General features: G+C 33.2%; 1 protein-coding gene across 7 annotated transcripts in view; it reads right to left on the reverse strand.

The window, feature by feature from the left end:
- Positions 1–3,872: 3,872 nt before the first annotated feature.
- The window catches only part of TMEM161B (transmembrane protein 161B), a 68,595-nt gene continuing 56,971 nt past the window's right edge, over positions 3,873–15,496 (reverse strand). For 6 of the 7 annotated variants that reach the window (XM_029942566.1, XM_029942565.1, XM_029942572.1 and 3 more), the window contains 7 exons: positions 13,541–13,692; positions 12,957–13,017; positions 12,316–12,456; positions 9,475–9,588; positions 7,280–7,454; positions 6,122–6,218; positions 3,873–4,971 (listed from right to left, as the gene is read on the reverse strand). In XM_029942566.1, coding sequence (XP_029798426.1) covers positions 4,694–4,971; positions 6,122–6,218; positions 7,280–7,454; positions 9,475–9,588; positions 12,316–12,456; positions 12,957–13,017; positions 13,541–13,692 — 1,018 coding nt within the window. In that variant the 3' untranslated portion in view covers positions 3,873–4,693. The remainder of the gene's footprint in view (positions 4,972–6,121; positions 6,219–7,279; positions 7,455–9,474; positions 9,589–12,315; positions 12,457–12,956; positions 13,018–13,540; positions 13,693–15,496) is intronic. The other variant, XM_029942571.1, reaches the window with a different exon arrangement.

Consider the following 15,496-nt stretch of genomic DNA (forward strand, 5'->3'; position numbering starts at 1 on the left):
GGGGGGGGAGTTGTTTATATATCCTGAACACCAGTACTTTGCCTCATGTTTTGCAAATAATTTACTTCATGTTGTGACCTATTTTCTTAACAGGTTTTTTGATGAGAAGTTTTAAATCTCTATGAAATCTATTTTATTATCAAAACAAATTTGGGGCACCTGGGTGGCTCAGTTGGTTAAATGTCAGAATTTGGCTGAGGTCATGATTTCATGGTCCATCAGTTCAAGTCCAATGTTAGGTTCTGTGTCCCCCTGTCTCTGCCCCTCCCAGCTTGCTGTCTTTCTCTTTCTTTTTCTCTCTCTCAGATATAAACATTAAAAAGAAATTTTAAACAAATTTTACGATTATCGCTTATGTACTAACAAACCTTTGTCCACCCTTAAAATTCCCAAAGTATTCTAAATTCCTCTAAAAACTTCCTGATTTTAGTTTTTTTCATTTTTTTGAAATTTACTTATTTATTTTTAGAGAAATAGAGACAGCATGAGTGGGAGAGGAGTGGAGGGAGGGGGAGACACAGAATCCCAAGCAGGCTCTGTACGGTCAGGCTCTGTGCTGACAATGCGCGGAGCCTGCTTGGAACTCGCACATGCACTCTCTCTCTTCCCCTCCCCAGCTCACAAGTGTGTGCTCTCTCTCTCTCGAAATAAATAAACATTTAAAAAAAATCACTATCTAATATAGCCTACATTCGACTCATACTCATTTAGCTACATTCCAGCACCAAATCTTATATTCCTCGAGGGGAGGGATTTTGAGGTTTTGTTCACTGCTGTATGTAAGGCTGTTTTGGCAATATAAAATGTACTCAGTAAATATTTCCTGCATGAATAATTAAACGAGCACAAAGCAAAATGTTCATGGGAAAAACACTCTTTGTGAAGTAGTTTTTAACAAACAGCAAGTCAACGTCCTCTAACACGATCTGTGACCACTCTTAAAGCCAAAAATTGCTATTCATCTTTCTTATGTTAACATGAAGAGAAACTGATATCAGATTTAGAAAAACACAGCCATAAGGGTGTCTGGGTGGCTCAGTCAATTAAGTGTCCGACTTCGGCTCAGGTCATGATCTCACAGTTTGTGAGTACGAGCCCCGTGTCAGGCTCTGTGCTGACAGCTCAGAGCCTGGAGCCTCCTTCAGATTCTGTGTCTCCTTCTCTCTCTCTCTGCCCCTCCACCACTTGTAATCTGTCTCTCTCGGTCTCTCAAAAATAAATAAGTGTAAAAAAGAAAAAAAGAAAAGAAAAAAGAAAAGACACAGCCATATATTTAATGTAAATTCTTTATTTTATGATAAAATTGAGGTCAACAGTGATGATAATTCAATTCTATTTAATTAGTATAGGTTGAATGCCTAATAAGTGCAAAAAAACAAAAAGACAGGTAGCTGGAGGCAGAAACAGGCTGTTTCCTGATGGTTAAATTAACACTTTCCACAAAATTATGCTGCTTCTTCATTTAAGACAATGAACAGTCTTTTGCCAAGTGGGAGAAAGGAGGAGAGTAACCACATATATAGGGAGTTCTAAGGGGGAAAAGGGAAAGAACAATGCAATAGAAAAACACGCACCATCTGAATCATTAAAGATAGGTCCATCCAACATAACAGGTTGTAGCTAAAAAGAAAGGAGTTCTATTGTAACAGAAGACAAGCGTAAGGACAGGCTCAATCTGGTTTTTCGTTTTTCTTAGGAAGAAATTAAGTAAAATATTGATCATTTTAAAGAGGAGAGAGGTTGACATTAGCTTTGTGATCACTCCTTAGTGTCCATGTTAGAGTTCTCATGGCATATAACCAGCTCAGCTAGAAACCCAGAGTACAGACATAATGAGGGGAGTAGGAGTTAAAGATGTTATATTATATGTATTATAGAAGTATCTGAGATACTGGGTTCATGGTCTAGGATCATAAATGTGTTTAAATCTGATTCTTTAAGCCACCTAAAGCTCTGTGAAGATGCAGGATGATCCACATTCTAAAATCACTTAGTTTTATTTTGCTGAATAGAGCCATATACCATGATAGACCATTTTCAATTATGAGATGGTTCAGAAAGTGTGTTTGAATTCAGAGAATGTTGAGACCCTATGCTTTTCAGTACTGAGAATTTAATCTTTCATTTGAAAGAATAAAATCTATCCAGTGAAGTTCCAATTATAGATTTCATAATGAATTCTACTTATTGCTTCCTGGACCTATCAATTCCATTAATGGATGAATATCTCTTCTGAATCATAACTCAAGAAGAAATGTCACTATTTTACCAATGATATTTATATCAGAAACAATAAGACAATGAGCCCATTCTGCTTGGATGCGTTGGTCATTTATGCATAGCAATTGGAATTCTGGGGAAAATGCCAAAGATAATCAAACTGCATACGGATATTAAGATAAAATTATATGCTTTTCATTTCAGACACTTCAATGGGGGTAGGAGGGAGAATAGAGCTCTGATTTTTATAGTGCAGTGGGCAAGGGACGGGGGGGCAGGAATCAACAAATTATCAAATACAATTCCACAAATCATATGAAGCAAGATTATAAGGACTCCTAGTTACTTTAGCAGAAATGTAAAATAACTGATCTATGAAACCTTTGTATTGACCAGAATCTGACATAAAAAATAAAAGAATTCTACTGGCCTAATTGAGAATATTAAAATATTATTTGGAATCACACATACATATAAATAATTAAGTTGTATACCTAAAACAAATAAAATGCTCTATGTCAATTATATCTCAATTTAAAAAATACTGTTTGTTTTACATAAAGTACAAACCCTTTATACTCAGGAACAGAATCTGTGTACAAGACAAGATGCTTAAATAAACCAGTTAGTAGTTGTAACAATCATTCTCTTTAAATCTGTTTGGAAAGGCTAAAAACTAACCAAACCAAACCTATTATTTAAATTCATGTGCAGTTTGCACAAACTCACAGTATACTTATGGAGAATTCAAGTTTAAAAAGAGTGAATCAATAGTATTTTAGAAATGCATGTTATTTCATCCAATAATAAATTCTATGCCTTTCCCCTCCATATTACTCCACAGTACAAACTTTGAAACCCAAGGAGTAACTTTAATTCTAATTTTTAAAATGTAGCTCTTTAATAAAAACCATTATAAATATCAGGTGAGGTTCTTTTCAAGTCCAACATGTCAGAACTTCCACATACAAAATAAATGTCATAATCTTGTTGTAAGATTCTTATTTTCAGGATGTATATGGAATGTTTCTTTTGTAAATATGCATGAACTATTAGGCTATATTAACAATTCATTTCAACCAAAGAATCTTATCCAACTTAAGCACTTATTCCTCAGTCATATTTAAAATATCAGCTAATTCCAAAATATTTAATCTATAACAAACGATAGGAATTTGCTGTATTGAGATTATTCAAATGAATGTGAACCACAAGCTTTTTCATTTCATATTAATTTTTCATTTAAATTGCCTCAATTTCATCCTATCAAAGAAAATACTAACATTTCTAATTCTAAACACTACAACTTAAAACAAATCCTATTTAAATGATTCCTGTATATCTGGTGAGAAAGATTCTGATTTTTGAAAATGATAAGAAAAGAAATTTAATTTGGGAGAAATCACCTAAGTATTTATAAAATTTTAAGCAGTCTCATACACAGCAACGCAAATAAATTGCTTGATCTGATGAACTTTCAAAATGTATTTTAATCTCATTCCAAAAAGAAAGAAAATGTCTAGATACAAACACATCTCACTCAATCACATTTAATATACATTCGGCAACTTAAAATATTATAAGGATCCAATATTTTCATCTTTCATCATTTCAATATATTATATATTTAATATATAATATATATACAATACATACAAGTAGTCAGCAGGATTAAAGTAATTTTTTAAAAGTTGGATCGATATTGATAAATATTTTTAGACTATTAAAAGAAGTATATTTAGGATCACAGAATAAACTAAAATATGGGAGTTCTAAGCCTAACCGCAAATGTTCATATAGCTAATCGTTTTTAAAAGATCCCTCCAGTTGGATAAAATACATTTTAAAACAACAGTCTGCTACTCTCAAGCAGCAGTACTTGTAGATATTAACCATGTACATCTCCATTAAATTTAAAATGACTATGCGGCTTTCTTTACTGTAATATACAGTAGCTATTTCTTCCTTTCTGTTGGATTTTGCCATTGATGTTATTTGAAGAGTGACTAATGTATTACCAACAGAAATGACTTTAGCTCCTTTCCCTCCCCCAAAGCATGGCTCAGTTTGAAGACTGTTCTATAGGCAGCCACTATGAATATTAACAGTACCTTTATACCATTAAGAGCAATCAGTCAAGAACTGGAGTCATAGGAGAAGTTTCAAAGACTGCTGGAGGTTTCTGTAAACCAAGGTAATCCTAAGTATTACCCCTGTAGATAGCCCTCTCCCCATCAGTTAATACAAGGAGTTAAAATTCCAATGCCACAGTATAGCAGTTAATAATCTACTCTGTAATCTTAAATATTATACCATTGATTCACCCTGAGAATACAGAGGAAGATTTAATACAAGATATTCTGATATGTTTTTTCCTTAGCATTTGCTTTCTTCTAATTTCCGACAGCCCTTCAAGGGCATAGATATTTCAATTCAAAGTGTGACTTGGATATCCTTTTTTGTTAACTGGGATTCATGCCACAGTCAGATACTGGTGATAAAAAAGTCCAAAAAGGCTTGTAGAAAAGAGACAAGCAGCAATCCACCAGGTCAGAAAAGACAGAAGTCCTCGAAAAAGGAGAGGAGTGAAAATGTTCTTTAGGCTGCTGAGTGCCACGGTTATTTGTGTAACAGTTACCTTCATCTTCCCATCGGCAGATGGTGATTCGGAATAAACAGAACTGGAGGGCAGACTATTATCCGCTGGCAAGGCAGAGACAGATTCTGGATAAATCCCCCAGGAGTGATTACCTAGAAAATTCAAGACACAAGTAAAACTTGAAGAATGAGTAATTCCAGAGGTTCTAATTTAAAAAATAAAATGATTTTTTAACTTATATTTGAAATGAAGAACAAGAAGTTTAGTGGTACAACAAATTATTTCATGTTGAAAATAAAGTAAAATAACCTTTCTACATACCTGGTAAAAATTCATTTAACTTGACTAGACTATAGTCTTGCCTTATCAGTAAAAGTACACATAAAAAGTCTAATTTACTTTTAATTAACTGCACTAAAATGTGGTAAAATAATAAAAACATTTTTTCCTTGTATAATACATTAATCAACTACCTCTACTGGAGTGACAGGGACAGATTCTTAGAAATCTTTTCTACCACTAGAATATCAGAATAAATTTCTTTCTCAGAAACTATCTATGATTTCAATGTGAGACACTATTAATAGCTTCCAGAAAGTTTTTCATCATATATTTTACTATGTTGGATAGGATATGAGTCACATAATTTAGAATTGAGCTACTTCTTTAGGTTCCATAGATTCCTAAAGGCCATTTCATCTGTCAACAGCTCTATAGTATCTACTAAGCCCACCCAAATAATACTGTTAGTTCCTTCAGGCTTCTTAAACCCCCACACTGGCTGACTGCCTGATCTAAGCAAAGGGAAATGATCAATATAATAATGGATAGCTCTCAAATAACACCACACAGGAACTGGATAGTTAAGTGAATAGACTTACAGGAGAACTTTGTTCTTCCAAAGAGAAATCTTTATCCTGTCAATATTAAAGTAGAACTCCCTACAGGGTCTTGCAATTCATATAAATATACAAGGACCTTACAATAATTTAAACGTTAGGCACTAACAAAATCTTGTATCATCTTTTTACAACACATAATAACTAAGACCAAGAGTGCTCATTTGAGTTTCTCAGTAAATTTGGGAATTAACCTTCTGCAAACAATTCATACAAACAAAGTGTAATATTATAAAACTATATGGACCTGAGATTTCAAAACCAAGATGATGAATCAACTTCTACAGCTCAAAGCTTCCTATTTTTCTTAAAATTTTTAAAGAAAACAATTTTAAGAGGTGCATTTATTAATCATAGGCAGAAACGACATGAACACGCTTTCCAGTCACCAGGGTGTGCCTACCTAGTGTTTTCAAAAGCAGGGTTGTGTGAAGCAGCATTACCAGAGGGGCCACATACTGCAGTGCAATGACACAAAGGTAATAGAAGACTCGAGCCACCTGCAAACAACAACATTCTTCAGTGACTAATACGGTGGACACGTTATGGGTGAATTTAACTTTCATAAAGTTGTCAAAATGAATTGCTTAAGAGATAACTAATTTCATCATGGGAAGGAAGATAAATGCTAATAAGTTTGCTCTTCATTATAAATGCCCCCAAATGGACTTCAAAAAGGCTTAGTTTGAAGATGAATTTTTAAAAATGTGAAAATATTAAAATAAATTCCTTAAAAATAGTGCTTCTTAAGTGACTAATATAAATTAGAGGAAATAACCACTTAAATTCAAGTGGTATATTCACTTACATTTCAAATATAATAAACCACTAAAATCTCTAGACACCAAAACATCAAATAAAAATAACATGCCAAGCCATTAACCCCTCATAAGTAAGAACACTTAATCCCCATTCTATATGAACATATTCAACTAAAATTTGAGGTAAAATGATAGAGTATGAAAATTTGTACAGTAAAACAAAAGTGTCTGAATCTTGATAAATGTCCCCTGACTATGAAAGAAGAGTGAAAAATAGGGGACTCAACACCAAATTTCTACAAAAGACAAGATCAGGTTATATAAATCCAGTTAACTATAACAGTAGATGGATTCCTAGCACTTTCCTTCTCTGGAATTCACATTATGTTAAATGTTAACATTTCATGTTCAAATACTTGGAAGAATGTTAAATGGAATTAATTTAGTCACTAAAACTAGTTATTTCCTACCCTGTAAATCTTAAAGGCTAGACATAATATACTGTAGTATCTTTCAAATCAATTGGGAGTCCCACTTAGCAACAGTAGATATATTACAGCTTTGAAACCCAAACTGTATGATACTTAAAGTACTAAGGCAGAAAGAGGACTTGAGATTCCTTCTTCACTTAGCCCCAAAAGCAGATTGAGGTCTCTTTCGTATGGGTCAATTTAAGATTATACCATTTATTTACGGTAAGAGTCTGATGGGATAAAATTACTATTAAAGGAAATCAATGCTTTGGTTTCTTACAATGCAGTGTTTGCTAGTTATCATTGTGACTACGGTAGGATACTTACCATTTTCTGTAGCTCAACTGTACTTATTCGCCCTGCTTCTTTCTTCATCTGATCCACACATTTCTGGGCTAAGTTTAAGTAAGCTTGCAGGTGACTGCGCATCATGGCCAACCGCAAAGCACACAGCAGGACTATTAGCCAGAGTCGCAAAGTATCAAATGTAGCTTCAGTCATTCTGCAGAACAAAAAGTTGGTAAGGTGCTCCCAAAAACTAAAATATGTTAGCATGCTAGTTAAATTAGGTGTTCACCATATAAAACACAGACTATCTATACTTACAGTTGGAGACATAAAACAGTATCCCAAGATACTAGACTTACTATATAATAATGGACTTGCACAACAGAACTAGATAAATGTATCATGAACGTTAAGTAGTAAAATATATCTACAAGAAAAATGCAGAAAGTACATGGGATCCTCTTCTCTATCTACCCTCTTCTATGGAAAAATTTTGGTTGTGAAATGAAGAGAAGTTGAGGGCTCTTCAACTGGCGAGTTTCAGAAGAAGGAAACCACAGGGGACTGCATGTGAAACTATCAAGTCAACAACCCATGCCTAGAGTTTTGTCTGATTATACAGATATCTGAATAAGATCTCTCACGCTGCTGAGCTCCTGACTGGGATCAGTGGAAAACCAGTAATTCTGATATACTATGAAGAAACCAGATGGCGAAGATTCCTCTCTAACAAGTCACTTATTAACCCATGTGCTCAAGCTGGCTCAGTTGTTAAGAATTCCTCAAAACTAAGAGGAGTATTCCAGGTGAGATGTACCTGGAATGTAATGTTTTCTCAGAGGATTTTAGATAGAAGAGGTAATTTCTGATGTCTTTTTGTGGTTTAATGTTTTTAAAATACCACAATTTGTGCTTTGATAAAAGGTAACACTGTAATTGGAAAGTAACACCTAGACCTTGCTCAGCTTCCACTCTAGTATCTAGCACATATTAGGTGCTTAATATAGGACAGCTGAAATATGTGAAATTACTTTTTTAAAACTTTGTGAATCTTTCAAGTTAAAATTACCATTAAGGCTTACTTGTATGGGGAAAAAACATTACAACTTCAAAGGATCCTCCCCTAGTTCAGTAAGATTAACTCTTAAAAAAAATAAAAAAGTCATGGTCATCACTGATTAAGTACTCCAAGACAAATACGTACCAGGATCTAAAAGAAACACATTAATATAAAATGTATACTGTGTAGTCAATGACTAGCCAAGGTTTTCCACTTTAATTCTGGTGAGGGAGAGCAGTAAAGGAAACATTTATTAAGCACTTACTTCCAGCTGGTTGCATTACATGTATTCTTTCATTTAATTCCAGTGACAACTTTGTGAGGCAGATACTATTATCTTCATTTTCCAGATGGGGAAACAGAGGCTCAGTGAAGTTAAATAATCTCCCTCAAGTGACAGTTTCAGTGAAGATCACAGCTGTGGTTTGAACCAGCTATGTCTGATTCTTTCTATTACTCTAACATAGTTCCACAAGGTTAATGAGTTAATATATCAAGTGCAATTCATTAGCACCTTTTAATAAATTGTTTCTATGTTTCCTTACCATCTAGTTCTGTTAAAAGGGGAAATATGACCTAACATTAGATAATAATGTTAAGGCATTATTTAAAAAATTTGATAGGTATGATGATAATATCCAGAAAATGTCCTTATTTCTTAAAGGTGCATACTAATGTACTTAGGGATAAAAATATTAGACCTCGAATTCACTTGAAAAACTACTGCATCAAAAATTTTTTTAAAAGGTGAAGCAAATATGGAAAATATTGACAACTCTTATAATGGCTGAATATATGAGTTCCCATTTATATTACTCATTACTTCCTCCACAGTTTTCAAAATTAAGAAAAAAACCTGCAGAAAGTATGTTAAAAACAGGCCCCAACCAGAAAAATGTCAGACAACAACTAGACATGATTGAGAAATCAGATTATCTTACAAGTGTGCAAGATAATATTGGTGTGGGTTAATAACCATTCACATTTATAAAAAGGCTAAATGATGATTTGCCAGTAGCTTCAGTTTTAGAATACATCTTTTAGCATTTCTATTTAGGTTTTAAAAATACAGTGTCCTATTATCATTAAAAAACTTAAATACAATAAATACCATTTTGAAAAAGTTATGATTCTATAAGGAAACAAAAATTAGCCATCAAATACCCATACTTACAAAGGGACACTTTCTTTACCCAATGGTGGGTTCATAATGTAGTCTTTGGTGATTGGTTTAACCCAGAGCAGAACCATAAATAAAGGAGCCAAGAAGTTGATATGAAGTAATGTTCTGAAAATATGTAAGAAACAAACATGAAAATCCAGGAAAAATACACTAATAAACTACAGAAACTTGGAACTTAAAAAAAAGGAGGTAGAAACTTATTTTCAGTGTTCTGTATTAAGATACTACGGACATCATTTTTTATTTATCCTTATCACTTGACACTGATCTGAGTTCCTGCAAAAATGAGTCCCTCATTATCTGAATTTTTCAGATGAGAACATTTAGATTCAGGAAACTAAATGACTTGCTCATGAAAATGTCATGGCTTAAAGGCAGATCTGGCACTAAAATCAAAACCTGTCGAGTTCTGTTTTAGTGTTCTTTAACCATCCCCTACGATATCCCTGATTTAATACATAGGTACTTAAATGATTCCCTAACTTTACATATAAGTCAACGAATCCAATGGATTCTCAGTATACATGCATCGTCTTTTGATATTTCCTCTGTGCAGCTAAAACAAAGTGCCTCCTTACTATGTATAAGTAAGAAACAGTGTTATTAGCAAGGTCCAAATACTAGCAGGCATATGGAACATGGAACCCACTGCAACAACCTATAGATAAGGAGACTTTCAAAATGCAATAATCGTGTATAATGTTTTAATAAGACTGCTAAAGTCCTGAATGATTCAAATATTTTATTTCTTCATGCTGTATAATGAACATATCTGAAATTAATTTCCCTATCCTATATGTACCCAGAAAATTTACATTACTTTAGAAAAGCAAAATCCCTAACACACTAAAAATCCCTAATAAACTAATACACTAATTTAGGTCTGAATTATAATTCACTGTTAATTACTGTTCTAAGTTTGTATCCCACAAAGGCAGAAGATGACTGAAGACTGTTCTTATTCTAGAAAAAAGACAAATTCTTCTGTTTCATTACCATATACTGCTTTCATGATTAACCACAGTTACGGGCTTAACTGGGGAGTTTTAAATACATACATGCACATATTTTAAAATCACTACAATGCAAATGACAGTGACCTGTGTAAGGAAACAGGGCTGGGTCAGAAACCCAAACCCAAACCCAAACCAAAAAGGTAGAACTCTGGTTCCAAGCTTTGGCATTAAAACATGTACTAGTGCCCGGCCATGGGGTGAGGAGAACGCTGCGCTTTGTGCCAGTCCTGCTATTCTCACAACAGAACCAGCTTGCCCACACTCCTGTATCATGGCAGAGTGCTACAACCCAATCGGGGGCTGCAATGAACTGAAAATAAAGCTCCAAACCCCAAAAGGAAAAATCTTTAAAAAAAAAAAAAAAAAAGCTACATTTTACTGAAAAGGAAATGAAGATGTGCTCCCTTGCAACCCTAAACTACCCCTAAATGCTTTAAATGTTCTTATAAAGTGATTCTTTCATCCCCCAGCCTGGGTAAAGCACCGGGTGCGGGGGAAGAAAGCAGCAGTATTAGGTATGCAGTGTTGCTAGGGAACACTCTGGTATCAAGGAGCAGCCCACAGCGGTTTCAGTGGCTGGTGAAGGGCTCCCCTCCACCCACCCTTTTCAGCTTATTTAAATCCTAACACTGGGGTTAGTGGACAGAAGTGTGTGTGTAGAGAGGAGGGGGAAATCCAGGTTTTGTCTTAAAAGAAGCCATTAGAGAGATGGATGGATGTTGGGAGAAAAGCAGGATGTAGCCAAGAGCATGCTGAGTGAAAAAGAGGGGAAAAAAGAGGGAGGAAGAAGTGGGTACTGGGACGTGAGAATAAGTAAACACATTCAAACAGCATATGTAGAAAAATAGACATAAGGAAAAAACCAAAAAGACTGCAAAATTAAAATAAAGGAAAAATGACATAGGTAAGAGAGATAAGAATGTGAAAAGACTAGATAAACAACATCATTAAATATAGGGTTTTAAAGAACAGAAATGTTAGGGAAAATGATCACTCAGAAACTCAAAGACTGTATACACAAATATCAAAATGGAATATCTCAACTTGGGGTTCTACTGCAAAACATGAAGACAAGATGGAAATCTGGGTCCTGATATGAATTCAAAGAGATATAAACCTGTCATTCTGCCAAGCTGTCTAACAGTCAACAAAAAACATCTATAACAACCACAAAAAATATGGTAAATGGGTTTTGAACTATATGTAGATATTCAAGCATTATTTCTTCATCTGAGAACTAAAACAGAATTTGGCAGTTAAAAGTAATCTATGATATTTAACACTTAGTATAGTATCAGCAATCTCCAAGTAAAATAATGTATTATTTTAACAAGGGTCTCATAAATAGAGCAATAATTTTTTAAAAAACATATTTCTTATGTACACATATTTAACTTTCAAAACATTTAAAAAATTTTAAGTAAAAAATTATTTGCATAAAATTATTTACACAAAATTTAAATAAAGTATTTTAATTAAAATGTTCTGATTTAAGAAAATTTCCACAGATCCTTCGTTCAGTTGTAGGGACTATTTCATAAACGCTGACTTCTGAGTTAAAAAGAACTAAGAAATACTGATTTTTCCATTTTAACAAGTGAAAAGGAAATTGAGTAAATGATGTATGTTTTTAAACAAAGGACTTAAAATTTAGAAGTGAATTAAAAAACCTGCTTTTAGAAGAAGTAAGATGACATCAAATGGTTATTTATTAATTTTCAATACAATAATTTATGATTTCATTACAATAATATACCTTCATTAAGATGGAAAACATATATTTATCTGCATGTGCTTATGTACATTTTCCGCTTACTGTGTAATTTTTTCTGTTGCCAAATTCAGGGCATCCAGATGCATTTGAGCCAGTCGTAATCCAGGAAATGTCAAAAAAGCCCCAATGAGTGAACAGAAAATAGCCAGGAAAAATTTGAAGGTAAGTTTTGAAACGGGACCCCTATAAATTTAAAAAAAAAAAAAAAAAAAAAAAAAGGCGAGAAGTTCTCTAAGTTAACTTTCTAGGAATTTCCTTTCTGCTAATCCATTACTTTACAAATCACAATAGTAACTAATAAAAACTAAGTAAACTTTGGCAAAAGGACTTCTCTTAATTATCTATAATGAGCCACATTTGGGTAAATTATAAACTCAACCAGGCATCTCTAGCCACACTGGTAACAATCTAATCTATATATTCAACATAGAATTTGATATACAGTTCAGTATAAAATTATTCAAGGAATTAAATCAAATAAAAACAAATACAGGTAAGAATTTTATGAATGACACTAACTGTATACACATCTAAAAATTAAGAGTAAGGGTATTTCTAAAAGGGACAATCTTACTTTAAAAAGGAACTCTTCACAGATTAAAAACAGAAAGCCACAAAATGTTGTTTTACAAAAATTGGAAAAATTAAAATTTAAGTGATACTTAATATTTTTAAAAACTTACTGAGATTCTAAACCTTGCTTTTCAAGAAACTGCATCGCACTATCTGAAAAATTTGTAAACCCTGCAGGGAAAAAAAAAATTCTTAACACAGAATCTTTCTTTGGAAATAAAATGTTAGAAAACAGAACATCTTAAATGTTGAAGTGACTAGCTTAGCTCTTTCATGTGCTAATTAGTATGCCATAATGCAATAAAATTTGGTTATTAGCAGGAACAGTCTTTGAAAACATCCCTTTGATATTTGTACATTCCATAAGTGTGCATAAAATTTGCATTAAATTTTGCATCTTTATCTATGTGAGTAAACTTCAGCACTGTAGAAACTTACCTAACTGTAAGGAAAAATGGGGAGGGGGTAGCATTTTTGAAAAACGGTAACAAACTAACAAAAATTCAGTTAAAACAACTACAGAAAAGGAAGATCTTACTTAAGAATAATAAAGTTTAATTATTTAGAACATTACAGAATATACACCTCAACCTTAATTTTAAAAACACATCAGATGTAAATATTAAATAATGAAGTAAAAAAATTAACACTTGAGAAAGCAAAATTGAGTTTTAAAGTTATATGAAATGATTACCTGTTTCGAGTCCAAATTCCAGATAGTTTTCTGTTACAATCAAGACTGCCATTGCTTTCACAAAGAAAAAAAATCCAAAGGTAACACAGACTGATCTTTCACCACCATCTTCGACTTTAAAATAGTGTGTAGTTAATGAAAATAGGACTTTGCTGCAGAAGGAAAAGTTCAGGAAAAACCACAAGTAACTTTGTGGAAGTTAAACAGAACCATCTTTACAGGATTTGAACTCCAATAAAATCTGACTACAACATTTATTTTAATCCTACAACATGATTATCTACAAGGTACCCTCTGGAAGGAAGTGAAAAAGCAATGAAAATCTGATTAGTCTTCCAAGAAACAGGATATAAAAACTAGCAAATTTTAGCAAAGTTTATAACATTTTTAAATTAATGAAAAGTGTATACACACATGAAGCTTTAACTAGGGGAAAAATCTATTTCTATTTTATCTGGCTCAAATTTTACTAGGAGGATATTACAACAGTTTTATGAAATAGGTTCTCAGTGACATGAAACACCAAGGTAGAGGTTATTTTAGGGAAATATCTTTTATTGGGCATGTTTTTCAAGTAACTTAAAATGAAACACACAAACACAAATCACAGAAATCTACAAACCATCCATCCAATAATTCAAAGTTTGAGAATTCCTAATAGCCACTAGTAAACTGTGTTATCTGGGATTATTTCATAGTAATTAAACAAAAAACTCTAGAGAAAATAAGTTCAAGTTGAGTACTCAAAAACAGGCAAAGATTCGACATACTCACCTATCAGAAAAAATTTAAATGGTCTAATCTTATACAAAAATATTAAAAAGATATTTTATCTGAACCCTCACCCCCGCCCCCCTGCAACTAACTGATCAAGCCAGTGGATGAGCCAAAGCTGAACTCAGGTTTCCATTTTATCAAATTGTTCTCCATGAAAGAATAAATCTGCCAAACAAAATAGTAAGGTGCTTGTAGAAAAGCAACTTTTATATCAACTACATGTCAAGCATGACAAATAGTAACAGCTGTAACTTAGTATTTACAAGTCCTAGGCATTACCAATTAACTCATTTCATCCTCACCTTAACCAACTATTATCATTACTTTACATATTTTAAATTTTACTGGCACAGAATGTTAGGTAACTTGCCCAAGATCACACAGCTAAATTAGAGGAAGTGGGGATTTAAATCTAGGTGATGTGAATCCAGGGAATGTTCACTTAACAACTTATTATACTGCCTCTTCGAAACTGTACACAGGACCTAAGTTATATCATAGTTTAGTAGTAACACATGAAACCTTCTAATAATAGAGGTTCATGACAGATGTGAAGTTCAAAACATTCTCATAGTCAAAGAATCCTTCTTCACGAAAAGTTGAGAAATAAGAACTCTCTTACTCTCTTCCTACAAAAGGTATCTCTTTCTGCCCTATTTAAAAATGGTTAATATACTTCTTACCCACTCCCTATTTCTTTTAGATACTCCCTAGAATACTGGATATAGATGGAGCATCACAACTGCACTAGCTAAGGTCACTTATCATAAAATAAGCCAATTTAAGGTAATAAGGATAGATGACTTCTTGGTATTTTTTAAAAGGAACTTGAAATAAATCACTACTGGAATGTGAAGTTCATTATATCAAAGATTCTTATCTCTTGTTCATTTCTGTAGTTAGAATGGCCAAAAAAAAAAAAAAAAAAAAAAGCCTGGCACACAGTAGGTACTCAAACAATGAGTGAATGATTTTTGCCATAGAAATGTTTTTACAAGGTAGTTTAGGTAAGCTGAAACAGTACTGATTCTGTGCTTTCAGGGTAAAATAGATCTTTTGAAGAATGATATGAGAAACAGCACTGTTTCCCTGGGATAATATACTCAAAGTAAAAAAAGAACGTAGAAAGGTTTCATCTGGGGTGCCTGGGTGGCTCAGTTGGTTAAGCATCCGACTGCA

The sequence above is a fragment of the Suricata suricatta genome, chromosome 6 (genome assembly GCF_006229205.1).
Source record: "Suricata suricatta isolate VVHF042 chromosome 6, meerkat_22Aug2017_6uvM2_HiC, whole genome shotgun sequence".
NCBI classification, from domain to species: domain Eukaryota; kingdom Metazoa; phylum Chordata; class Mammalia; order Carnivora; family Herpestidae; genus Suricata; species Suricata suricatta.